General features: G+C 51.7%; 1 protein-coding gene across 1 annotated transcript; it reads right to left on the bottom strand.

Moving 5' to 3' along the window:
• Positions 1–22646: 22646 nt before the first annotated feature.
• ADRA2A (adrenoceptor alpha 2A) lies at positions 22647–23999 on the bottom strand. Its single transcript, NM_214400.1, has one exon. It carries the CDS (start codon positions 23997–23999, stop codon positions 22647–22649), a length of 1353 nt encoding a protein of 450 aa, NP_999565.1.
• Positions 24000–26942: the final 2943 nt, after the last annotated feature.

Genomic DNA, 26942 nt, shown 5'->3' with positions numbered 1-26942 from the left:
GCTCCAGACACCCTGCCCTCCCCACCCTGCCCTCTCCCTGATGGCTGGATGGTAGCACCCCACCACCTGACACTCCTTGGAGATGGTGAGTTAGCCCCAGCTGTGGGCCATGTGCCCTATTAGATGGCTGCTAGTCTACGATCTTTAATCCTCCTGACCAGCCTGCAAAGTCAGTGTCAGAGCCCCCATTTCACAGAGGAGGAAACAGAGGCCCAGATTTAAGACTCAGCCGCAAGCTGGTGGGGGACCCTGCCCTGATCTGGAAGGAGATGCCCATGGGCGTCCTACAGCTCTGATGGTGACGACAAATGAGATTCCTGTTCTTCAGGCCGGTCCTGCCTAAGGGGTCCCAGTGGAGCTTGCAGCAGCCCCTTCCTCCGTGGTCCAGGAAACTCAGGGCTCACAGACGCTGGCTGGTTTGAAGTGTGGAGAGCTGGATTCCCAAGCACAGCAAGGCAATGTGTTCCCGGCATGTTAGGGACAAGCAGGGGCTTTGCACACTGAGATGACAGGGAAGCCAACAGCTGATCATTTGGGTGCCCAGCGAGAAAAGGGTATGGGCCCAGAGGGGTGGGGCAAGGCACCCTCACAAAGCCCTGCAGGCTGTTCTAAAGCTGGGGGCTCAGGGTTTTGGGACACCAGAGATCAGCCCCACTTTTCCTCGGCTGCTTAGGTGGGGCTGGGGAAGTCTGAGAAGGAGAGGCAGGCCCTGGGCAAAGGTTAAGGGCAGAGAAGGGAGGATCAGAAGTCCATTGTGCCATTTGCTTGTCCAAGACCACAGGAAAGCTGACTCAGCCACAACACCAAACCTGGCTCTTCCATGAAACTTGAGTCCTGCTCTCATTCTTGAATTTTCTATTGGGATGGTTCTCACCTCATTACTAGCCAGGCACAGAGCCAGTCTTTGAGTCAGGTAAGGAATATGGCTGCCCTTCCCCCTTGGCAACCCCAACTATATATTTTTTGCTTTCACTAGACTTTGCAATTCCATTTTCTTTCTTCAGGGAAAGCAGAAACTGGGAAGAAAAACCTACACTGGCAAACCCTGAAATTTTGCAATCTCCAAGTATGTGGTAGAGAGAGTGACGGATTCTTGATGATTACTGTGTGATTCTGCCGCTTTGTAAGAAAATTAATCCCAAGGCACTTTAAAAAAAAAAAAAATAGTACTTTCCGTGTTGTTAACTTGCTTCTTCCTCACCACGACCTCGTATTTATTTTGAACACTACCTCTCAGGAACTTTTGCATTAAGTTTTCCTAGTTAGTGCTGCTTGCTTTGGACTAAGGTCAATGTTAGGTTCTATTTCCCTGAGACAAGAACGGCAAAAATGCATCATTTCACATGCCACTTCAGCAAAGGGTGGTGGCTACCTCGAGGTCTTGGGGAAAAAATTCTGTGGCCAAGACCAGACTCTGCAGGAAATAGTGCTGAGATTGATAGCAATGTCTGTCATGGATATGGACATGGACATGGGAAAGAGGAGTGGTGGCACTTGTGCTAGTCCCTGTTTGGGGGATTAAATTAAATCTCCCACCCCAGCCTGTCCAGTCTGTAGCTGTAAGACCTTTAAAATAAAAGGTCAGGAGTTCCCGTGGTGACGCAGTGGTTAACGAATCTGACTGGGAACCATGAGGTTGCAGGTTTGTTCCCTGCCCTTGTTCAGTGGGTTAACGATCCAGCGTTGCCGTGAGCTGTGGTGTAGGTCGCAGATGCGGCTCAGATCCTGCGCTGCTGTGGCTCTGGCGTAGGCCAGCGGCTATAGCTGCGATTCGACCCCTAGCCTGGGAACTTCCATATGCCATAGGAGCGGCCCAAGAAATGGCAAAAAGACAAAAAATAAATAAATAAAATTAAAAAAAAAGAGTTTGGTTTAAAAAAAATAAAATAAAATAAAATAAAAGGTCAGTCATCTTACATGGGGGTTTCATAGGACAGCATGGGTTCCCAAGCACAGCAGGGCAATGTGTTCCTGGCATGTTAGGGACCAGCAGGGGCTTTGCACACTGAGATGACTGTCCTCGCCCATCTCTTCAATACATGCCATTTTATACATACATCTTTGCATTTGCACATGCTGTTCCCTTTGCCTGGAACATCTCTCCTTTCTTCTTATCCTTTAAGATACAGCAAACATGTCACTTTCTCTATGAAACCTTCCCTGGTCCCTTAGACAGACAGCCCTGCCCTCATCTGTTGTCCCCCAGCATTAGGCTCAGTTCTCTATTGCAACAGTATATGTAGAAAAAGACAACTCAAGACAAGGATGTTGTAAACAGCAAAGGACTGACTTCAAGCATCTCCTGGTGCTTCTGATGAGTCAGAGTGAACCCCTCCACTGAGAACATCACCCTCTTTGCTCCTCGTGGCCCAGAAGGCACTGGTTCTTCCTCTTCTCTTTGGAAATGCTTTCTGAGATAAACAAGCTCTGTGTTGAGCCTCAGTTGGACCAACTTCAGGTACCTTGAACCCTAAGCCCTGGTGTTTCTTGGTTCATGTCTGCCCCCAACGTGACTCAGAGCAGTCACATACCTAACTCAAGAAAGCAGGTTACATGGAGCCCCAACGTGGGGAAATGGCTGGATTTTTCCCATGTGAACAAGTGACACAAGATATGAAAATAGAAATGGACAGAGGAACTCCACCCTACTGCTGATCGGCCTCACTGAGCTAAAAAGGAGAACAGGGTTTTAAGACCCAGGCAAAATCAACAATGAATTGGCTTGTGGAGAGGAAAAGAAATGGCATTCTCTTGAGCTAAAGGGACTAAAAATAGTGTGAGGTTTTCCAAGAGGCTGTAGTGGTACTTCAGGATGTGGCTACGAAGCGTTTATTTCGACAGCTACTGGCAAGCTCAAAGCCAAGGCCATTCATAATGACTGGCAGACTGCTCACCCAGCTCCCATGGGGGCCAGCAGAGAGGGCGTCTTTTTCATGCAGGGCTCTCCCTAGAATGCTCTCCCTTCCCGCCACACCGAGTCACGTGGCCTCATGCCCTGAGTTCCAGGCACTCCTCTGGCAGCATTTTGCAAACTTTTTTGCCAAAGCACCCCCAAGAGCAGAGAGAAACTTCAGTGGAGGGTTGGAGTGGGGAGGGGAGTGAGAGCTGAGACTTCCTCTAGAGGCGTCCACAAGCATGAAATACCCTCCAAATCTCAGTTCTATGCTAAAAATTCACAAAAATATCTTACTCTCTTCCACAAAATTGTCCAAGGTTGTCTTAGTGTTTAAAAATCAGTTTGTTCCCTGATCGCATTGCCATATTGTCACCCCGGAAAGGAGAGCTGTGTGACATCAAGAATCCCATGGCTTAACGTTATCAGTGTGCAGTGCCCCAAAGGGACAAAACAAAAGCCGTTGATGATGACCTCAGCCTTAGCACTCCTTCAGCCATGGAAGTAAATCATTCATCTATCTATCCATCCATCCACTCAACAGGTATGTACTTAACTCTGGATAATATAAGAAAAAGAAAAAAAATATATATATATATATATGAATGACTGGGTCACTTTGCTATACAGCAGAGATTGAGAGAACATTGTAAATCAACTATAATAGAAAAAATGAAAATCTTAATTTAAAAGATGGAAAAATAAATGCCTAGAACCAGGGATAAGCAAGGAGGATCCCAGCCCTCCAGGAGTTGTCCGATGGAAGAAACCGATGAGACTCAGTATTCCATGGTCTGTGACAAGGGACCCAAAAGGAAAGAACCAGAGGCTTGGGAGGCAGGAAGGTGGGGGCTGGGAAAGCACAAGCCAGGATGTACTCCAGCCTATCATGTGCCCGTCCTTAGAAAAGCCATAACCACTCAGTTTCCTCACCTGTGAACTGGGTATAATCGTTTAATACTGTTTTCATTGGAATTAAATGAGTTATTTGGTGCAAAGAGCTTCAGCCGAAGTGTTCAATAAATATGATATATTAAGCTGAGGCCAGAAGAATGGATTGAATTAGGCTGCAGGGATGCAGCAGGGATAAAGGAGAAGGGAGGGGAGGAGTATGTTCCAGCCAAAGGGAACAACACATTTAAGAACAAATATTCAGTAAATATTTGTTGAACTAATAAATTCTTTATGGGAAGTGAGAGTAATACAATCTCCAGAAGGCACATCCTTTATCTATTGTTCCCTGGTGGTATGTGCCTGAGTGCGTCAGTGGGGGGAGGAGCAGGGGCACAGAGTGACACCTCCGCCAGGCAGCCACAGGCAAGCCCACTACGTTTTTCTAACCAGAGTGAGTGTCAGCTTCTTAAGGGCAGAGACTGATTCTTTCCCCTCTTGAAGTCACAGCCTGGAGCCCAAGGGTGATCGCTTCCCTATCTGTTCCCTCTCTCTGCTCTATCACCATCACTTCCATCCCAGGGAAAGGCCTTGGCCAAGGTCACTGAAGAGAGTTCGTGGATGACCTGAGAATGCAGATGAAGAGCACTGAACTTGTGGTCGGAGGGCCTGGATTCAACTCCTTGATCTGCCAGCTGGCAGCCCTGTGACTTTGGGCTAGTCCCTTGGGACGCTAGGGACTCTAGACCAGAGAGCACACTGGGCTCCCACAGTGAGCTGGTTTGGGGGCAGGAGGTTAATGCAGTAAAATGACCAAACTTCCTGCCCCCCCCCCCGTTTTTTTGGTTTTTTTAGGTCTGCACTTGAGGCATATAGAAGTTCCCAGGCTAGGGGTCAAATCAGAGCTTCAGCTGCCAACCTACACCATAGCCACAGCAACACCAGATTTGAGCCACATCTGTAACCTACACCACAGCTCATGGCAACGCCAGGTCATTAACCCACTAAGTGGAGCCAGGGATCGAACCTGCATCCTCATGGCTACTAGTCGGGTTCTTAACCCACTGAGCCACAACAGGAACTCCCCAAACTTCCTACTTTTCAGGAGGCTGAGAGACTTCCTGGGATTCTGGACTTTCAGTGCCAAGACAAGGAAAGTCTCAGGCACCAGGGATGAGCCGGTCATTCTCAGCCTCATTTCTCCCTCCCATGTTCTGCCTCTCCTCTCACCCAAGACCTGAGTCACAAGTCAGCATGGAGCAGCATCTGAGCACTTTGGCTTCAAGGCTGACCCATGGAACTGCATCTACGCAGGAGGGAGGCAGAGGAGGAACAAGGCTTTGGTGTTGCCGCCATGAGGTGTTCACATTGGAGGTTGGTGTCAATTCATCACTTGAGATGGGAGGATGAGGCCAGAGTCTTTCAGAGATTCAATGTCAGGGCAAAACCAGGCCAGCCAGGTGTCTCAGGGCTGGAGGGCAGGGGAGGCCAGTCCGCGCTGCTCTCCCAGGGGTTGGAGCGATGGAATTTATGATGACCCTGGTGGCACAGAGCCCATGGCCCCTCCCAAGAGCTCCATTGGCTGATCAACCTGATGTGGACCCATTAGCCAAAGGGCAGGGGTGTCAGGGCAAGAGGCTGCAAGAGGGTGCTCTCAGCTGGGCCTCAACCTCACCACACTGGGAAATCCAGGAGAGCCCCCCAGGGCCTCTGTTCAGACCCCCACAATGTGCCTGCTGTGATGATCACAGCAGGCTCCCTGCCACCCGATTGGAGAGACATCTTGTGTTTTCAATTACCAGTCCCCATTTATGTCCTGGTTCAGGCTCGAATGCCAGGCTATATTAGGTCATGCTGAGCCAGCCCTGTTGTGCTTTCTCATTAGCCACATCACATTGTATTTTTAGGGGCAGCCAAGACTGAGACAATGCCAGAGGGCTGCTTTGCTTCCTGAGTCCCCAAACACCACCTCCATAAAAAAAGGACGCTTGAAGCTCCAGGGGCCCCCCTGGTTCCGCCGAGGTCTGCTAAGGCATCAGCTCTGAGAACAGGGGCGAGTGACTGGATAGGTGGGAGGCAACAAGGGAAGTGGTCCCTCTGCCTGTTTTCCCATCCTCTTCAGCCACCTACCTTCCTCACCCCCCAAGCCACACTGAGCTCCTGATTTCTCATGGCCCAGCACAAAAGGACAAAGATCCAACACTTGTAGGGACCAAACTGCCTCTTTTGGAGGAGGCACTGCTGTCCCTCCCATCCATCTGCAGACCCACAGCCCCGCAGTGCGGGTTTCCTGTGCTCTGTCCATCGTCACTACAGCAGGAACACTGCAGTTTGCAAAGCACCGCCTCATCATGGTCTCATTTGACTGGAGGCAGGTGGTAGGACACCTATTTTATAGATGGGGAAGTTGAAGCAGTGAAAGCGGAGATGATGTGCCCAAGGCACAGAGATGAAAGTGGGAGGATCAGCCCTCGCACAGCCCCAGGGGCTCAGCTCAGGAGTCAGGCCCAGCCGCCCATTTATGACCATATGCTGGGTAACCAAGGAGGAGCCATTGTTCATTGCATCCTCTCCCTGAAGCACTCTGCTCACTGCAGGAAGTGAGGGGTGCCTGAACCCCCATTCTTCACTCCCACCCCAGCCTCCTTGTGCCAGGACCGTCGCCATCCAGCAGGCCAGTACGGCAGAGAGAGGAAGTCTTTTCTGTGACTTTCCACTTGTCTCTGCTTCCTATTCCTGTCCAGTCTTAAATCAGTCTGTCTGTCCATCTGTCCCTCTCTCCCTCCATGCACAGAGATACACACACAGGTACACACAGGTGAGTCTGAGGTCCAGCATCCCAGAGACCCCCAGGGTATCTCAGGTTGGAGGGGGACGGGTAAGGCTATTACTCTGGGAGCTTACATGTCTTTCCAAGCAAGCCCAGAGCCAGTGTGCAAGGCCAATGGGTAAGGGTGGCTCCCAGGGAGGGGTTGCTGTCATCCTGGGCCTGGGATAGTGGGGATGAAAGCCCATTACAATGCAGCTACTTTGAGAACAGTACTAGGACCTTCAAGATTCCTGCATTCATGAGATCCTTAGGATAAGGCTGCAGACAGCAAAGAATCAGGACCAACCCCAGATGCCTTCCATGCTCCCTGTGCAAGAAGGTGAAGGGCAAGACCTTCACCCCTCACTCTTTGGCCTCTAGCCCTTGTGTATCAGTCACAGGTCGCGGGTCAGGACACAGACCACCCAACATGGAAGGGCTGGCCCAGGAGGAGGAAGCCAGACCAGTAAGTCAATGCACTACATGTAAAAAGCTATGGTCACTTCTGCTTCCACCTCAAGCCACAAATCAAGGCTCATTCTATGGAGGTTCAGGGCAGCCCATGGGGCACCTGATCACAGATTGGCCAACAGAGCAGGAGTTTGGCTTCCATCTTTCACTGGCCACTTCCTCCCTCTTCTGGCTACTCCACCTGCACCTCCGCTCCCACACTTAACTTCTGCCCTCAGACTCTTCCCTCTCATTCCCTGGCCACTCCCACCTCCCTGACAGCAAAGGCTCCAGGGTCCAAAGGCCATACCAGACCCCCTCTACATGTGGGGCACTGCCAGGAGGAGGAGAAGGAGAGGAAGATTCATAGAGAAGTGAAGCACAACCTTGACTCGCCCAGAAGTTTCGGACTAGTTTGAGAGAAACAAAAGGCTCATACAGACCCCTTCCCAAAAAATCAAGTAATACAGCAAGACAAAGATCCAGAATTCATCCCCATATGTGGTGAATTAAGCAACCCTAAAAGAGCCCAAGTGAGATTAAAACATGGAGGAAGTTGGGGCATTGATGACACTCCAGCTCATCTTAGAAGACACAAGAAACGTGGTCCCAGACCTTCCTCTTTCTGGAATCGCAGAGCTTATGAGAAACACAGGTCTGCAGATCTCTGTGTATGTAGCCATAATCACAACGCTCCTTCATTTCTCGCTGGACCCACGTTCACACAGAGCTGTTTTACGGCATTACTGGCCCTCACGGCATTCATGCCCAATCAGCATTGCACAGTTTTGAAGAGGCAGAATGTGAAAAGAGGCAGAATATAAATGTGGAAAGCTGAAAGCCTAAATGGCTCATATGGTTTCATTTTGACAACTAGATCAAAGAAGAATATCCCCCAAATTCAAAACACAAACATACAGACACATTTCAACAGCCTCTCAACCCATTTCCTGGAAGGCTTAGCCATGAAATAAATCACTAGGTGGCAACAGCTCCTTTTCAGGGACAGTCAAGATCTGGGTCATGAACTTGGCTGCCTTCAGTGATGATGACCATGTTGTACTATTTGCTCCGCCAGGAAATCATTGTGAGAACAACTGTTCTGCCCTCCTTAGAAACACATGAAGGGTAAGCTGGATCCCGGGAGTGGAAGCCTAGATGACAGTAATCTTCCACATCCCACTCACAGCACAAAAGAATTCTAAGATTTAGTGGATTACTGAAAGCTCCTCCCCATTCATCCAAGGAGTTGTATTAACCAACCCCGTATATTCAACCCGTTAGCTCCCATAAGAACAGGGGGGTTATGGGTTTCTGAATTTCAGACAAGTTCAAAGAACTGTTTAAGGCTGTTGAAAACCAAAAGAAATGTCAACCCAGGTTGGATTAGAGAGTTGATCATAACACAAGGACCAAGTGACACCCAAATAAAGAAGCAAAACAACTAAACTCACTTCAAAGTCATGCAGCCTTTGAGAGTACTGATGAGGTGACTTTGACCCAAAGGTCACAGTTGTATCTATCCATTAGGATTTTCTTGGTTGCAAGTGACAGAAAATCCAACTGAGATTGGCTTAAATAAAAGCAAGGGAATTTTTGTCCATATATATTTTTTTAAGTCTATAGGCAGGTCTTACCTCACATTTGTCTGGATTGAGGGTGCAATTGATGTCACCAGTACTCCATCGCTCTCAGACTCTGCCAGCTACCATGGTGAGCCCAGGTGACAGATGAATTCAGCAGGTCCAGTGGGAAAGGACACCTGCCTCTCTCCCAACAATTCCAACAAAAGTTCTGATGGATTCAGGGATGGGACCACGATTGCTCTGGTCTAAGTGTGTATGTATCCCCCCAAATTTGCATGTTGAAGTCCTAACCCCCAATGTATTAGGCAGTGGGACACTTGGGCAGTGCTTAGGGCATGATGGCCAAGCCCTCATGAATGTGATTAGAGTCTTATAAAAAGGACTCTGAAGGGAGCTCATGTCATAGCTCATCAGTAACAAACCCAACTATCATCCACGGGGATGCGGGTTTGATAACTGGCCTTGCTCAGTGGGTTGGGGATCCAGCATTGCCATGGCTCTGGCATGGGCCAGTGGCTATAGCTCCAATTTGACCCATAGCCTGGGTACTTCCATGTGCTGCAGGTGTGGCCCTAAAAAGACAGATAGATAGATTTAAAAAAATAAATAAGAGAGACTCAAGAGTTTTTTTGCCCCTTCTGCCATGTGAGGCTACAAAGAGAACTCCTCAGCCCAGAAGAGGGTCCTCACTCAATCATGCTGGCACCCTGATCTTGGACTTTCCAGGCTCCAGAACTATGTGAAATAAATTTCTGTTGTTTATAAGTCACTCAGTCTGTAGCATCATAGTTTGTGCTCTAGCTGCCTGGAGGGACTGAGATAATGACCCAGTTGCTGTGGTCAGGGAAGGGGATACACTGGCAGGTTACAGGCCTGGGCTTAGCTCAGATGGTCACCTTGGAGCCCACCCAACCACATGGACTAAGAGGGAGCATCCAAATACACTGGAGGGTGTGGTTAGGGCCAGAAGAGGCACCAGAGTCTGGGAAGGAGAACCACGATGTTCACCACAGGATCTGTAACAACTGATTCATTTTCACTCATGGACTCCATCATGCACATGACCTTGATGAGCTACAGAGAGAAATCATCACCTCTGTCCCCTCTGTCCAGTGCAGAGGAGACTCCTGGGGGTGCTGCGGCAAAGCTGGGATATGCAGATCAAAAAAGTGTCCAACCCCACAAAGAGCCTGGAGGTGGAACCTAGCACAGAGCACCCTAAACCAACCGCCTCCCTCCACTTTGCTCCCATGGTCACCAGCACCCCCACCACCACGGGAGCTGTCCAGCCTCATCTGTAAAGCTGAGACCAGCAGAGGATGAGTCATTCCTGTCACCTCCTAGTCAGGCCCCAGGGACAGGGTCAGGGAAGCCGGCCCAGGACAGGTGTTACTAGGACAGAGAGCAGCCCTCACTATTACTGAGCGAGTACCATCATCAAGAGGAGCCAAGACCCAGATGACAACAGCATTGCCAAATCCAAAACAACACAAATTAAGGGAGAGTAAGTGGCCACATTGGTCACCAGGACAGCCAGGAGTCAGACATGACAGCCTAGGCAGGTGAGCTGCAGAAAGTGGCTCAGGACCAACACTATGCACCACAAGTGCACCCAGAGCTGCTCGAAGGTGAGCAAGCATGATGGCAAGGCAGCCCTGACCTTGCCAGGTCCAGGCCACATGGCAGAGAACTCAGAAGTGGTTAATAATGCATGCCCAGACCGACCCTGGCTGGGGGGCCCCCTCTCACAGTCTCCATGGAGAGAGACGTGGAGGAGTTGAGTCACCCAGAGAGCAAAATAAAGGCTGATGTCTGCCGTACACACAAAGGCTTGTCAGGATGGGACTGTGCAGCACTGAGCCTCGTGGGCTGATTAGTTCGGAGCCCTTTCTGGTCCTTCCCTGTTGAGTCAGGGCCGACCTTAATGAGCTGACCACCTTTTGTGTGGGGCTAAAACCTGGGGCAGAAAAACCTGCCCCCCACTAACCTTCTGTCATGAGTACAAACTCCAAGATCAGGGTTCTGTTTTAGATCTATCCATGATAATTATATACATATATATATGTATTTGTATTTGCATATGTATTTGTATTTGTAGAACGAAATGACTATGCCATAATATCCACATATTTGATCAAACGTTATTCAAGATATTTCTATGAAGGTGTTTTTTTAGATGAGATTAACATTTAAAATGTAAATGATTTACTCTGAGTAAAGCAGATTCCCCTCCATAATGTGGGTGGGCCTCACCCAGTTGACTTGGGGCCTTAATGGAAAAAGACTGACCTCCCCACGCAAGAGGGGATTCTGCCAGCAGAGACCTTTGGACTCAAACTGCAGTTCTTCTCTGGGCCTCCAGCCTGCCGGCCTACCCTGCAGATATTGAACTTGCCAGCCTCTACAACTGTGTGAGCCAATTCCTGAAAATAACCTAGACAGTTAGATAGATAGATAGATAGATAGATAGATAGGCAGGCAGGCAAGATAGAGATAGGTACACACACACAGCCTGTTCTGTTTCTCTGGAGAACCCTAATACACAATCTCTCTAGGTTTAAAAGCTGAAATACTTTTCCATATCCCCAAGCACTCACTCCATTTGATATATATGTCATACCATATACCATACCATATACCATATATATATATATATGTGTGTGTGTGTGTGTGTGTATTCATATATGTACATAAAGACATATGTGTGTACAACACACACACACATACCTCTCTAGACCCTCAAGACCCTGCCCAAAGGTATTCTCTCTCACGATCCCCCCATGACCCTCCATCCTGATCATCTCAGGTCCCTTTGGACCTCTATAGCCTTTAGATCTGTCCACAGGCTCTGCACACCTGCCCTCATTCTCTAGTCATTCAAGGCACCAAAGCACAGTAGAACTACAGTTCTTGGAGATCAGAAAAACGGCAGATTTGGTTGATTCAACCTGAGCACAGAGAAGCAGCCTTTTATGAAATCAGCCTCTGCTTAAATACCATCAGTGAAGGAACTCCATCAACCTGGAGCCAGCACGCCCGCTGTTCCATCCTACCCCATGGGCATGCACAGGTGGGGAGCATCGCATGATGTGTGCTCCTGCTTTAAGCCTTCCTCTTCACCCTTGACACCAAGCATTCACCTGTGCACTCACCATTCTATGTTTTAACCTGGTTCTTTTTTTAAAATTTAATTTTTTTAATTACAGTTGTTCTGTCTATTTCTGTTGTACAGCACAGTGACCCAGCCATACATACATATATATATATATATATATACATTCTTTTTCTCACATTATCCCCTATCATGTTCCATCTCGTGAGTAGATATAGTTTCCTGTGCTATACAGCAAGATCTCATTGCTTATCCACTCCAAACGTAATAGTTGTCATCTACTAACCCTGAACTCCCAGTCCATCCCACTCCCTCCTCTCCCCCTTCCCCCTTGGCAACCCCAAGTCTGTTCTCCACATCCATGAATTTGTTTCTTTTCTGTAGATAGGTTCATTTGTGCCCTATATTAGATTCCAGATATAAGTGATATCATATGGTATTTGTCTTTCTCTTTCCGACTGACTTCACTTAGTATGAGAGTCTCTAGTTCCATCCATGTTGCTGCAAATGGCATTATTTTGTTCTTTTTTATGGCTGAGTAGTATTCCATTGCATATATGTACCACATCTTCTTAATCCATTCGTCTATCGATGGACATAACCTGGTTCTTACTGGTCGTGTCTACTGACCTGGATGAACTCCCTCACACTAAGCATCATTCACTGATTCATCAAACAAATGTTTACTGAGTACCTACTATGGGTTGTAGGTGTCTGAGATTCAGCAGATAACAAAGCCTCTCCCCTCAAGGAACTTAAACTCACACAGGTAAAACGTGATAATCAACACATGGATATGACATGATAACCCTGCAGTCATGACACCATGGAAAAAGGTAGTACTTTACCCATTTTTCAGAGAAAGACTCTGAGGTTCTGTGAAATGAAACAACTTTCCAAGGTCATACCGACAGCCAGAGATGGAGCCACGGTGTGACCTCATGTCTATCTAACACCAAAATCCAAGTTCCTCTTACCCAGATGCTGCAGAGCTTGGTAGAACCTGAAGGCTAGAGGTGGCTGAAAGGGTGGACATTTTTCTTCCAAAAGCAAAAATATCTGCATTTCTCATGTTTTCCCTTTGGTTTCTGTCTGAAACTCTACTGATAAAATTCCTCCATCCAGTCCTTGGCCCCAAACCATTGGAGCAAGAAGAAAGAGTGGTGAAAAGACACTCCCTCGGAGCCTTGGCGGGTGGGCTGGGCAGAGGCCAGAACCAGGGGCAGCCCCTCTGAACAGCAGCAGGATCCTCCTCACCACGCATCCCCCACTGAGACAGGGAGGGAAGTTGACAGGGCCTCAGACCCAAGGTTTTAGCCCTGGAATAATTAATTGATGCCAAGGCTCACTTCCCACTATTAACATTTAGAAGTGCTGTGGTGTAGCTTGGCTCTAAAGTTTGGGTGTGATTTTGCTTAAGCAGCCAGGGAAGAGTAGTGTGACATTCTATGTGTAGGAGCACAGCATGAGCAGAGTTATGGAGGTGAGAACAAGAGTATTATCGTCAGGACACAATAAAACCAGCCTGGGGTTCAGCAAGGCAGGGAAAAGCACTAACCTGGGCACCAGGAGACCTCAGTTTCAGGGCTGCTTCACGAGAAACCATCGTGGTCATCATGGGTCTGGTGTGGGTCCTGGGGTTCGTCCAGTCCTACTCTCTTGCTCTCATAAAGATCTCAAAGTCTTTCTTTTATCTGGCTGGGGAAAGAGAAAACTAAGAGCCTAACAAGTCAAATCCATTTCACAAATCACCCTACAACACCGGCTCTAAGGGCATGAGGCTAGCACCACCCACACTGGCCATCCCAGAGCAGCTTCATGAGCAAAAAGAAGCCTCCAGCTTCCAAACTAGAACAAAAGAGACTAGCAGGGCTGGTCTCTGCCCTCTGCTAAGCTCTGGCCTGGGCAGCTCACTAAAATGCTAAGAAGTTACAGGTGGGGAAAATGAGGCTTGGTCATCTGTTCAAGGTTAAAGTCAAAGCAATGTGATGGAACCAGGATTGCAGTCAGGTCTTCTGATGCCCATGTTTTGAAATGTCCTTCTTAGGAACACCAGCCATTCCTGCCAAGACCTGGATAACTTCTCTGGGAACTCCTGGGAGAGACGGCTCACTCGCAAGCAAGCCCGTGTTGGAAGTGGGGGAATGGCTTTCAAGCAAATAAGCAAGTGTGATGAGTTCAGAAGAAAAGGCCCGCAAGGAGCTGTGGGTCTGCAGCTGAAGCTCCTCATAGCAGGCAGGGCAGACAGGTGAGCCAAGTTACAAGTTTCCTGAACTGGCAAACAGAGGGCTTCTTTCCTCCAGGGGCCCAGATAAGCCTGGTGCGGGAGGAAGCGGAGTCCCAGATTTGGGATCAGATCTGATCTCTGGCAGAATCCACAGGGCTCTCGCATTGTCCATGAGCCTTTGTATAGCCTGCTGTTCTCAAGGCCTCCATGAATCCTCCTTGACCTGCCATATATATAGATAAGGTGTCTGAGGCTGGGAAATGGGAAGTGAGTCAGACCAGGCCCCATGATTAAAGTCTACCTACCACCAAGACAGACTGACTTAACTCTCCAAGATGTTTTCATTTAACTAGAACAGGAAGCTCTGAGCCCAGCAACCACCCCCTAAAGATAGAAATTCATAGAAGGTGGGGGTGGCGGTGCACATAATTTGCAAACAAGGGCACCTCTGAAATCCCAACATTTGGGTCTGCACCAAGACTGGCACTGTCTTGGGGTGACTTCAGGGGAGGCAGGGGGCCTAGACTTTCTAGGCCACCATCATCTCTGGGTCACTGCTCTCAACACACCCCACCCCATCAGTCTCCACCCAGCAGCCAGACTATTGTTCCAAAACAAAAAAATCTGATTACATTCATCCTCTGCTTAAAATCCCTCCAGTGGCAACCCCATTGCCTGCAAGATAAATCTTTCCAGGTGGCTGCATGATCTGGCCCCAACCTCTCCAGCCTCTTTGCCTTCCTTTCAGCCTCTCGCAACACGCGGCCCAACCAAAGCGGACTTCATGCTCCTGCTTGAAGATATGCTACGCACCCCCCTCACCCCAGTCCCTTTGCCAGGCCTATTCCCGCCTATTGCTCAGCTCTCATCCAACTGTCACTTCTCCAGGCCTCCTGCCCTGACACCTTAGCCCAGGCCAGGTTTCCCTACAGTGAGTCCCTGTTGCCCACTGTCCCACCCTTGTCAACCTGCTTACCACTCCCTGGTTCCCACTTTATATCTGTCTCTCCCTCAAAAGAAGAAGCTGGACAAAGATGCTAATTACCTTGTTCACCACTCTCGCTCCAGCATCAAGCACGAATAGAGCACTATGAGTGATGTTAGTTTGGGGACAGCTCCAAAAAATACTTGTTGAGTGAGTGAATGAATGAATGAATGAATGAAGAAATCTATCATTCATTAAAGCTCTCGGTGTCTCCTCTGGGACCGACACATAAAAGAGAATCCTGAAGGTGTGTACATGCCAGGAAGGAAGGGGAAGGGGTGCCCACAGGTTCTGAGTACAGAGCAGCCAAATCCCTGATGTACCCAGGGGACAGGTGGGGTCACAGGCCTGCACCAATCTCCAACCCCCTCACCCAGGCCCCAGTCTCCTGGATCATCACTTCCGGGCTCAGCATCTGCTTCTTGGCCTCCTAAGCTGGGCCTGAGCCACAGGCATGAGGACTTTGGCCAAGAAGCAGCCACATGAATGTCTGGGGCTCTTTCTCACCTGACTCGCCAGCTGCAGTTGTGTGTGTCTGTGTATCTGTGAATGTGAGCACAGTCCAGCCATACTCATAACAACCCCAACACATGCCCTCCCATCCCCAAAGTCCCAGAGGGAGGAGGGCCTGTGTTTTTCTTCTCTGCTCCCGCAGTGGTCCACACAGCCGGCCATGGACAGACTGAAGGAACCAGGCCTCCCTCCGGCCGGTCCACAGAAGAGATATTGCTCCACCTTTCTCAGGGGGTGGAGCCTGCACTGGGTGGTCCTCCCCCTGCCCTGACATCACTCTGGAAGGTGACACCCAGCAGCCGCACACTAGCAGGTACAGTGCGGAGCGAGAGCAGGGGAGGTGTTGATCCTGGGGGCTCTCTCCCTGCCCCTTGGCTACGGTGACCCTTGACCAACAGCACCCTCCAGGCATCCTCCCCACCACACTGCAGTTCTAATGGTTTGGGTTACAACTCTCGCCCCTCCCCAAGCAGGTCTCAGGGTGCTTCACCACCTCTTGTCAGTTTAATCCTAGTGTACCTTATAAACAGTTGCTTCTTTTTTTTTCGTCTTTTTGCCATTTATTGAGCCGCTCCTGCAGCATATGGAGGTTCCCAGGCTACGGGTCTAATTGGAGCTGTAGCCACCGGCCTACGCCAGAACCACAGCAACACAGGATCCGAGCCTCATCTGCAACCTACACCACAGCTCACGGCAATGCCGGATCCTTAATCCACTGAACAAGGCCAGGGATCGAACCCGCAACCTCATGGTTCCTAGTCGGATTCATTAACCACTGTGCCACGACAGGAACTCCTAAACGGTTGCTTCTTAATCTCTCTTCAATCCCCCCTTCTCAGTGAACCATTCTGTTTTTCCCAGGTGTGGATTCCAAAAAGGCCCCAAGTTCCTGCCTTTTGACTGGAAAGAGCCTTAAAGGCCATTCTTACCTGGCCTCCCACACCCTCCTGGACTCCCTGGGATCATGCTCCCTTTCCATGGAGAACAGGACAGACAGCCTGCTAAAGAAAGTGCTAGAGAGCCAGTGTTAGCCTCTCCAAATGCCCCTCCCCCCCCCCCACCCCCAGCAGCCTCCTGCTTCTGGCTCAGCTCCACCGCCTGGTAGGGGAGTGGGATTACAGCATGGGGAGGGGAGCCACCCCACAGGCTGGACCCAGGCTTTTGCAATTAGGTTCCATGGCATGACACAGCTCTCCCCTCAGAGCCCTGTGACCTCTTCATCTGGTAAAAACACATCTACCCTCAACTCCCAAGATGCTTCCTCCCAGATCCTGGTGAGGAAAATATCTATTTAAATCAGGCTGTACCTGTTCACACACACACACACACACACACACACACACTTATATACATACACAAAGGCATAGCCCCCATTTAAAAAACACAACAAATTGGGAGTTCCCGTCATGGCTTAGCAGTAAAGAACCTGACTAGGATCCATGAGGACGCAGGTTCTATCCCTGGCCTCGCTTAGTGGGTTAAAGTATCCAGCGTTGCCATGAGCTATAGTGTAGGTTCCAGACTTGGCTTGGATCTGGCATTGCTGTGGCTACAGGGTAGGCAGATGGCTACAGCTCCCATTCAACCCTGGCTTGGGAACTTTCATATGCCACAGGTACATCCCTGAAAAAAAATAAAAATTAAAAAACACAGCAAACTCTCACTTTGACCCCAAGCCTCAGTAAGACCAATGACCCTTAGAGCCAGCTGTCCCCAAGAAGAATACTCGTTCTTGAGCTGGTGGGCCTCACCCAAGTCAGGGACAAGAGAGAGCAGAGCCAGCATCTCAGATCAGATCAGAGAAAAGCCCAGTGACATCCCTTAGCCCAGCATCATCCAACAAGTGTCCTAGCAGACATGATTTACTGAGATGTTTGTAAGAAATAAAATTCTGCAGCCCAGGGAGTTTGAGTAGCATAGCACACATTGTCCCCTCTCGCAGAATCCCCACCCGCACTGGCATAGCCAAAGCTCTGAGAGGTCCTGAGAAAAGGTACCTGTTAAAGGTTGCTTAATCCAGGATTTCATCAGATGATGTAGATGATAGACAGATAGGCAGGCAGGTAGAAGACAGACAGGAGAGCAAAAGAGAGAGATTGAAATGATTTTAATGTCAGAGACACAAACTCTATGGAACACACTTTTACATAACACGGATCCAGAACAACCATTTTCATCTTATAAATGAAGAAGTGGGGGCTCAGAAAGAGCTGTGCCCAAAGTCACACTGGAGGTAAAAGTCAAAGCTGACACTAGAACCCAGGCCTCCTAAGGCCCAGGTCCAGGCTCTTTCCAACAAGCCCTGTGTCCTTTTTTGTTTAACTCTAAACCCTAGGACTTCTGGTAATCAAAGAGATTGATGCTATTTTCCAAATAAACCCAGGCATTTGTGACTGTGCTCAGTGACTTCACAGGCATGCTCTCTCCTGAGGAAGGCGCCCTTTCCTGCATCCTAGGCTCCAAGCCAACCGTGGGCCATGGCAGGGTCCAGAGCAGAGGCCAGCAAGCTCTGGGAGTGATGCTGAGCCCTGGATCTGGGTACCTGGATTCTGTTACTCTGCTTCAGTAGGGAAGACAGATTTCCTGATGGGAGTCCCAAAATGGGAACAGGCACTTGCCAGGCCATCCCTAGGGATGGGGTTGGAGAAACGAAGCCTGAGGCCCGACCTAGGTCTCAGGGCACCGCCAAGGCCTGGCACTGCCTCATGAGGCTCAGCTGCTAGAACAGAGCTGCCTTCCCACCCTTCCTCCCTCTGGCAAAGTCCTAGAAGCCCTGAGCTCCCGCATCGTACTCCCTGACCCCCCAGCCAGCACCCTCTCCCCTGGCACTTGTGCACAACACAGATAGATGCCCGTGAACCTCGATGGACACTCAACATCCACATCCCCCCAACTACCGCTGTTATATGGCTACTTAATGCCTCAGACAGACAAACCCTGTCCCCCCAAGCAACCTCAATGCTTCCTGGGCCCAGGGCAGGCCCTAATCTCCACTAACTCCACAGGGACAAGTGCTGGGCTCTGCAGGGCACATGCACAAATGGTAGAGTGCCTGGCAGGGTGCTTGGGGTTAACAGCAGCTCACCAAGACCAACAGCAAGATGGAACCATTTCGATATCTGTGGCAGGAGACAGAGGCTTAGGGAGGAGCAGGCTCGAGGGACCCCAGGAAGCCACAGAACCAGTCTGCCTTTCAGGATCTCAGTTCCCCCCACTGCCCCCATCACAAAATGGGAGTTGAGGATTGGGCAGACACTTCTAGCTCTAGAACTCTGATTCAATTCTAGAACCGAAGCCAAGTCTTCACTTTCCCCTCCAGCCACCACCACCCCCCCACCCCCGTTTTTAAGGGCCGCACCCACGGCATATGGAAGTTCCCAGACTAGGGATCAAATCAGACCTGCAGCTGCCAGCCTACACCACAGCTACTGCACTGCCATATCTAAGGCACTTCTGCAACCTACACCACAGATCAAGGTAATGTCCCATCCTTCACCCACTGAGCGGGGCCAGGGATCGAACCCACATCCTCATGGATACTCGTCAGGTTTGTAACCCAACCCATTGAGCCACAGTGGGAACTCCACCCCTCCAGCCCGTCATGGACAGTCTTGCAGGACTTTATACTCATGTCTGTGGGCTCAACAAGGCTGCCCCTCCCCCAGCTTCAGGTACCTTGTGGGAGGTAATCTGGCAAGACTCACTTCAGACCCCAAGGCCAGTGGCTTTTGAGACTCCAACAAAGTCACATAAAATAGAAGATTCCACCACCAAGACAGGCCCAAATCATCAGAACCAGGTGTAGATAGGAAGTTCCAGGGTGACAGTCTCATCTCCTGATCTTAATCTGAGATCCCAGAGTCAGCACTTTATCCTCAAATCCCCTCCCCACCCCAGACCTTTGCAGACTGTCACTTGAGCCCTATGCTCCCAGCATCCTAGCCTGGGCCCTGGCCCTCTCTTCCCTGCTTTCCCCAGGCCCCATCCATCTCTGAGGCTTCTCTGCTGCTGGAATTGCGGGGATGGGGTTAGAATAGTGACACCAGAAGCCTGCCCTCTGTGGCACCAGTGCCCACACTTACCCCTTTCCTAGGGAGCAGAGTCTCTGGGGGTGAAGGCAAGACAAATACTTCCCTGAAGACAGAGCAGAACAGAGAGTTAACAGCAAGCAGTGTTTGCATCTGCCCTGGTGTCTGGGACATACAGCCCAGTTCCTGGGGGCCTGCCAGGCTGGCCTATTGTCTGGCACTGTTTGCCTTTGGGGCGATGGGTGCCTTGAGTGGGGAGGGAGAAAGCAGCTGCAGTAGGGGTGGGGAGCAGCACACAGCCCCAGACCAGGCAGCCTTGGTGCCAAGGGCCCTGGCTTATGAAACTCCCAGCAAGGGTTACTGGAGCCAAGTGCCTGCACCACTGTCCTGTCTTCAGGGTCAGATAACCCTGATGATGCTGGAACTCCCTTCCCACTTCCAACAAAACCATTCGGAACCATGGTCTTCGTTCTCCCAGGCCCCTCAAAACCCCCATGCACACACCCTCACCCCCACCAAAGGAGTTTTAATAGGATAAGGAGCTGCAGGTGCTGCCTGGGAACACCTGGAGGAGAGCTGAAGCCCCCCTCCTGGGGGCACCCAGAGCTGGTCTGCCCATGCATTGTAGGTGGCTGGCCTTACAAACCCATCTTTCCTCCAATTCCCGACCTGTCACTTGTGACTGTCCCTCAAACCCAGCCCCTGGGGCAGAGGCTCTCCTTCATCAGCCCAGCGTCTGATTATTCACACCCAAGAACTACTCCACTCTTGGTCAGCTGCTTTTGAATGTCACCCAGAGCTCTGGGACCCTGAGCAAGTCACTTCTCTTGGAAGATGAGGGGTTGGATTCCTAGATCTCTAAGGACCCTTTCCAGCTTCAAAGTGCCATAACCATAACCACAGGGTGGGGATTTTAAGGCTCCTAGGCACGGAGACGAAACTCAGTCTTACAGGATGGCAATAGATGTGGTTCCATTTAGGTGTTTATGGCACCCTTGGTGCCTATGCCATACAATGCGCTTATACTACACTTCATATGTCATCACACTGTAAGGTGTGATACCCATTTTGGACTATATGGCATGTACCATACTTTGGGGGATATATACACTTGGCGTGTGTATCTATGTATGTATATATATACATACATATATACACTTTGAGGTGTAACACACTTTACAGCACAAAGACACTTTGCAATATGTACACACTTCGTATATACCAACACACTTGGGATATATTCCATGCTCTGTGGATATAGCACCTCTTGTGTAGAGACCTCACTGCTGGGAGCATTCTGCAAAATGTTTAGTGGTATAACTCTGGCAAGGCTCTGGGGTGAAAGTACAAACCTGGAAACTGATCTTGCTGGATGCAGAGCATTCCCACCACTTAGCGTTAACTTTGAACAAATCATTTGCCCTGAGGAGACTCAGTTTCCTTACCTGTTAAATGGGGATCATAACAGTACCTTCCTCATGGCGTTTGGGGGAAGATTAAAGGAAGTACAGCTTATAACAGACTCACCACCCTGCCCAGCACAAAAGAAACATTTGGTGAATGGCAGCTTTGTTATCACACTTTTAGAGGTGTTTTATAATGCATATGTCTTTTTAAATATACATAAATTCAGATGTTCCCAGAGTCTGAATGCTTTCGAAAACTCAGATAACAGACGGACCATTTTTCATATTTATTTCACATTTGATCTGTAAACTTTTTATTTAAAAAAAAATCCATTGTCATTAGCAACATGTGCTGACATTAGTTTTTCTTTAGTGAAATAAGAGTGCAGGCCTTAAAGAGTCTCTGTCTAAAACATGTGGAAACGTGGATGTAAACAAGATCTCCGCCCTCCTCCCGCGACTTTGGGAGTTCATCAATGACTTGATCTGAACCAGAAAAACAGGGAGGAAAAATGGACAACACTTTGATACCTAAGAGCTCTCGGGGCAGGAACTGTACAGTTTGGCAGGCCCATTTGTCTTCTCGAAATGTTTACCTTGGGCAAATTGTCTCAGGTTTGCTTCTTCCACATAATTTCCACTTCCCTGTGTCTAAAAACAGCAGGGAAAAGATTTCCCACAGTCAGCACTTTTGGGGGGTGCGGTGCACATACATACACAATAGAAACATACATAGTTTTCAAGCAGTGGCCCCAGAGGAATGGAGGGAAGGGGCACTAGAAAGAGAAGGTTTTCAAGTGAGGTACTGGGGTGAAGGGTGCATCAGAGGATAATGGCTTTATACACAGGGCTGCTGCAAGGCAGAAAGGTTCATTTACTTCTGTCTTGGTCCATCATGGTAATATTTACATAGGAAAAGGCAATTATGCTTTTAGGCACAGGGAAAAATGAACAGAAATCTCCCCCCACCCAAACCCAGGACATCTCAAGGCAGGTCCAGTCCCAAGGGACAGTCACCAGTTGCCAGTGAAAAGGGCACAGGGGGAAGTAATGACACTAGAAAAGGGCTTGGGCTGCAAAGAGGTTTGCCCTGAACTAGACATAGTGTCTGCCTGGAGGGCATCTCCAACAGCCAGGATTTCAACATCAAAAGCCAAGCAACCTTGGTGACCATCCCCACCCCCACCCCCAACCCCGGGGACCATCCCCACCCTCCCCACCCCGCCCCCACCCCCGTACTATCAAAAATAGTGAGTATTTACAGGGTGGGGATGGGAGGGCGGCAGAGCTGCCCTGCTCGGTTTGTTTAAAAAGAGAGTTGGGGGAAGGGGAGGGCAATTTGCCAGGGCTGGGTAGCCCCTATCTATTAACCCTTTGTGAACCATGCCCTCTGGGCTCTCGTGCTTACTCTGAATTACTTTGAGAGCTGGACCCAGGGGAGGGAAAAAATACCTTTAGGAAACAACACTGATTTGGAGCTGCCCAAGAACCCAGGAAGATTGCTCTGAGTGCGAGCAGCCCTAAAAACAATTGGGTGGGGGGCGGCGTGGGGCCCTCGCAACCAGTACTTTTCTCTGGTAGGGGAGCGCAGATGCTGGCAGGACGCCGCAGAGCAACCCTCCCGACAAGAAACTCGGAATAGGCAGGACCCGGGTTTCAGAGGGCTAAGGACTACATAGACGCGCCCCTCAATCCCAGCTGCCAGCGGACGGCTTGGAGTCTGTTCGCTGGGAGCGGACTCAGCGCTCACACGATCCGTTTCCTGTCCCCACGGCAGAGGATCTTCTTGAAGGCGCGGCGGAAGTCGTGATTGAAGATGGTGTAGATAACCGGATTCAGCGAGCTGTTGCAGTAGCCGAACCAGAAGAAGAACTTGAAGAGAGTGGGCGGCACCGAGCAGCCTACGGCCGTGAGCGTATAGGTGAAGAAGAAGGGGAACCAACAGACCACGAACACGCCTATGACCACCGCCAGCACGAAAGTGAAGCGCTTCTCGCGGTTCTGCCTTCCGCGCCAGCGCGACGCCTTGGCGACCCCGCCGCGCTCCTCCCCGGCCCCAGTCGCGGGCGCCCCCGGCCCGGGCGCCCCCGGCCCGCGCCGTGGCAGGCTGTCCCCGGGCTTTACCTGGCTCGCCCGAGCCTTGCTCTTGGCCCGAGGGCCGCGCTCGGACCTGCGGGGCCCAGGGGGCCGCTCGGCGTGCTCAGACGAGGAGCTCTCCTCGAGGTCCAGCCCGTCAGCGTCGCGGGGCCCAGCGGGCGCGGGCTCCCCCGGGGCACCGTTGAGCTGGACGGGTAGCGGCTCGGCCTCGGCGCCCACGCGACCCACGCCGCGCTCGGGGCCTAGGCCATTGGGCCTGCGCTCGGCGCCCCCCGGCAGCGCGGCGGCCGCATCAGGACCCCGGCGGCTGGGCGGCACGCGGGTGCGGCGCTTGGCTATCTGATAGATGCGCACATAGACCAGGATCATGATGAGGCAGGGCGCGAAGAAGGAGCCGATGCAAGACGAGATGACGTACCACTTCTGGTCGTTGATCTCGCAGCGCGGTTCGGCCGGCTGCTGGCCACCGCCGCCTGCCTTCTTCTCGATGGAGATGAGCGGCGGGAAGGAGATGACGGCCGAGATGACCCACACGGTGACGATGATTGCTTTGATGCGGCGTGGCGTGCGCTTCAGGTTGTACTCTATGGCCTGGGTGATGGACCAGTAACGATCCAAGCTGATGGCACACAGGTGCACGATGGACGACGTGCAGAAGAGCACGTCGAGCGCCAGGTAGATCTCACACCACGCCTTGCCGAAGTACCAGTAGCCCATGACCTCGTTGGCCAGCGAGAAAGGGATGACAAGCGTGGCCACTAGGATGTCAGCCGAGGCCAGAGACACCAGGAAGAGGTTCTGGGGCGCCTTGAGCGCGCGGCTTGTGAACACGGCAATGATGACAAGCACGTTGCCGAACACGGTGAACAGCATGAGCAGGCCGGCCAGGCACACCAGCGTCAGTGTCACCTGCAGGGAGTAGGGGGTGGCCCGGGCGCCGCCCCCCGGCGCCTCTGTCCCATTCCAGCTCGCGTTGCCCGCTTCCGGCTGCAGGGAGCCCATGGGCGCGAAGCTGCCCTCGGCCAGCGGCTGCTCCTGGCGGAACATGAACGCGGGTGCCCGTTCGCCTGGGCCTGCTGCCAGCTGCCTTCCGGCCCCGCGCCTGTAGGTCCTCCTCTTCCTCCTGCGCCCCGTTCGCCCAGCCGCGCCTCACATGGGGAAGGGGCCTCAGGGAGGCCGGGCACGAGCTGCGGTACCGCTAGCGGCCCATGGACCCGGCTCCCGCTAACTGCGCCCGGCCCGCGCTTCGGGCGCTGGGGGTCTGCGCCTTCTCGCTCCCGCTCCCTAAACACAGCCAAGTTTTATTTCTAAGCGGCGGGAGAGAGTAGGTCGAGCCGTTGGGGAAAGAGAGATTTATTCTTCAAGAAGGGAGAACAAAATCATCTGTGGCCTGATGACTTGGAAGAATGACAGGAAATTATATATCTATATCTTTGACTCTTGAGCCTGAGCGAAAGCAAGAGGTCTTACCGTGTGCGGGGCCCGCCCCCACCCCGGGAGGCAGCCGAGGGGTGCTGATGCTGGCTTGGGGTCCTACGTCTGTCTCCTTACATCCCCGAAGCGATTACCGACTCTCTCGCTTCCCCCAGACACGGCGTGGCCGGCGGGGCCCGAGCTGGGGCCAGGGTGCTGACTCTGCCGCCTCTCGGAGCGCCGCGGGACTTCCAAAGTTGCGTGCCCTGCTGGGGCTGGGGAGCAGCGCGCGGAGCTCGGAGGCGGCGGCGGCGGCGGCGGGGTGAGGGGTTTAGGGGCCGCATGAAGGCGCCCCCGTCCTCAGGCGGGCCCGGGCGGGTGGGCTATTGGCCCTCCAGGAGCCGCAGCCGAGGCAGGGGGTCTCCTGGGCGTTGGCCCGGCGAGCTTCGAGCGCTGAGCTCAACCGGACAGGCTGGGGTCCGAGGGCGGCGTGAGTTGGGGCAGGAGCTCAAGGCTCGGGAGAGAAGGTGTTGGGGGTGGCCGGGCGGCTGCGCGCCTGCTGCTAGGCGTCCGCACCGTTGCCGAGGCCGCTGCTTCGCCGCCGCGCTCACGGTGGACTGGTTTTATAGCCCAAGGATCAAGCCGGCGTTGCCGAGCAGCCGGCGTCAGCCCCCACGTGGGAAGCCGACCCTCCCCCGCCCCTTGCGCCTCCCCTCCGCGGGTCTAGCGCCCGCGCCCCGCGCCTGACCCACTGGCGCCCTACCCACCCCACCCCCCCGGCGAGACTGACCCTTTGGGAGGGCGGGTACCTTAAGCGAGGGATTTAAAGAGCGTGCGGGGGGAGGGGGGCGGGAGCGGTCATTCTGGGAATTGGCTGAGTATCTCCCGGCCCGCCAAGCAGAAGGCATCGGGCACCCGGGAGTGCCCACATGGGACTGAGTGGGACCCAGGAGGAAAGGATGATACAGACCCCTGGCCGAATCGGGAGAAACAACCGTCGGTACAGGCCGCATCTGTGGCAGCCGGGTTCCACTCGTCCCCAAGTGCTGCTGGCGGAGGAGCGAGTGGGGCTGTGGAGAGAGGAAGGCAAAGGTTCGGATCCAACCCCTGGGGCGGAATAGGAAGCACCGCCCGGGGAAAGGGCCCGCCAGAGTTCAGAGCTCTGCTCTGGGGAGAGGCAGCCAACTTGTCGTCCCAACCGCAGAGCTATCTGAGGGACGCTAGCGGCCCGGGGTCAGAACCGCGCCCCCTAGACCGCGTTGAGGAGGGGTCCCGGATCCGAGGCGGCGCGCGGAGACAGAGCGAGGGCGCACTGACACCTGCCGGCCGCTGGCCGTCACCGCTGCGAAGCTATCCGCCAGCGCCCGGGGAGCCTTCTCCCGCCCCTGCAGCTCTTTGCCTTCAGCGCCTTCTCTTATCTCCGGACAAGTTTGCGTCCAAACTCAAGAAAATAGAACCCAGATTTTTAATTGCATTTTGTCATGTTGCAGGAATCTTCGGAAGTTTACACTCTTGTGCGTCTAAACCCCACCCACCCAACCCCGCTCCCGAAGGGACAAAGGATTGGTCTGATAAAGTCATGTAAGGAAGGGAAGGGCTGGCATCAGAGGCCAGGACTGACACTCCACCCTGGACCAGCACAGGGCAACGCTGCATTCCCGCAGATCCAAGAGAGGCTTGGATCCTGCCCCGGCTGGTTGCTTTGCTCCGATCTGCTCTGAACCATTGTGTCTTTGTTGAAGCCAGAAAGCTAGGCTCCACCCAACCACCACTCCCCCATTTCAGAAGCACAGACACCATCTTTCAGTAAGGGGAGGGCGCTGGCCAAGAGAAGAGGGAATATTTTCCATGTTCTCTCTGATAGGAATAGCATGAAGTGGGGGTGACTACAGTTTCCTCTGCCTGCTAGATGCCCTGTGGTAGATTTTAACGGTTGCTGGAGCACCAGCTTGTATTGTGCTATCTGCACTTTTCAAATAAACAGCAGGCAGTTTAAGGGTACGGCCCAGGAGGATAGGAGCTTTCAGAAGGAGAGAGATTAGACCTAAAGAAAAGGTGTCTTATTTAAGGACCTGCTAAACCAAAATACTGTATGTAGTCAACTAAGCTGGGAGTTCGAAGAACTAAACAGACTGACTCTCTAACCAGCAGGGTTCAGGGTCAGGGGCTGAGGACTAAATTAAATACTTTGAGCATCACCTTCAACCCTGGTTGATGTCTATAGCCCACACCAGTGATACAGTGATTGATGCTGTTGGTCTTGACATGGATAGTCCTGAAGTCTGTACTTTTTCAAAGTACTTCACAGGTGTCTCACATGACTTCAGTACTCTCATCTCCCAATCTTTGATCCAGCGGGATGGATGCCCTCCCTTTCCAGTCTTAATTCTGGGGAGTCTTTCTAATCCCCTTGTCGGGAGCATCTAAGAAAGTTAAGGCAGGATTTCCTCCCTCTATCAAATCCATTTTTTCCTATCTTCTGAGAAAGTCTCAGCTCTGTATCTCCCAACAGGGGGCAGAAACATTGCATGA

This window comes from Sus scrofa, chromosome 14 (genome assembly GCF_054392235.1).
Source record: "Sus scrofa isolate SSC_HxYL_T2T_F1_AM1 chromosome 14, Sscrofa_HxYL_maternal_Yorkshire_Landrace_v2.0, whole genome shotgun sequence".
Lineage (NCBI taxonomy): Eukaryota > Metazoa > Chordata > Mammalia > Artiodactyla > Suidae > Sus > Sus scrofa.
This window is presented reverse-complemented; position numbering and strand designations above follow the sequence as displayed.

What these genes read in the sequence shown, in the direction of transcription:
- ADRA2A (NM_214400.1), bottom strand. Translation starts at nt 23,999, where the DNA reads ATGGGCTCCCTGCAGCCGGAAGCGGGCAACGCGAGCTGGAATGGGACA.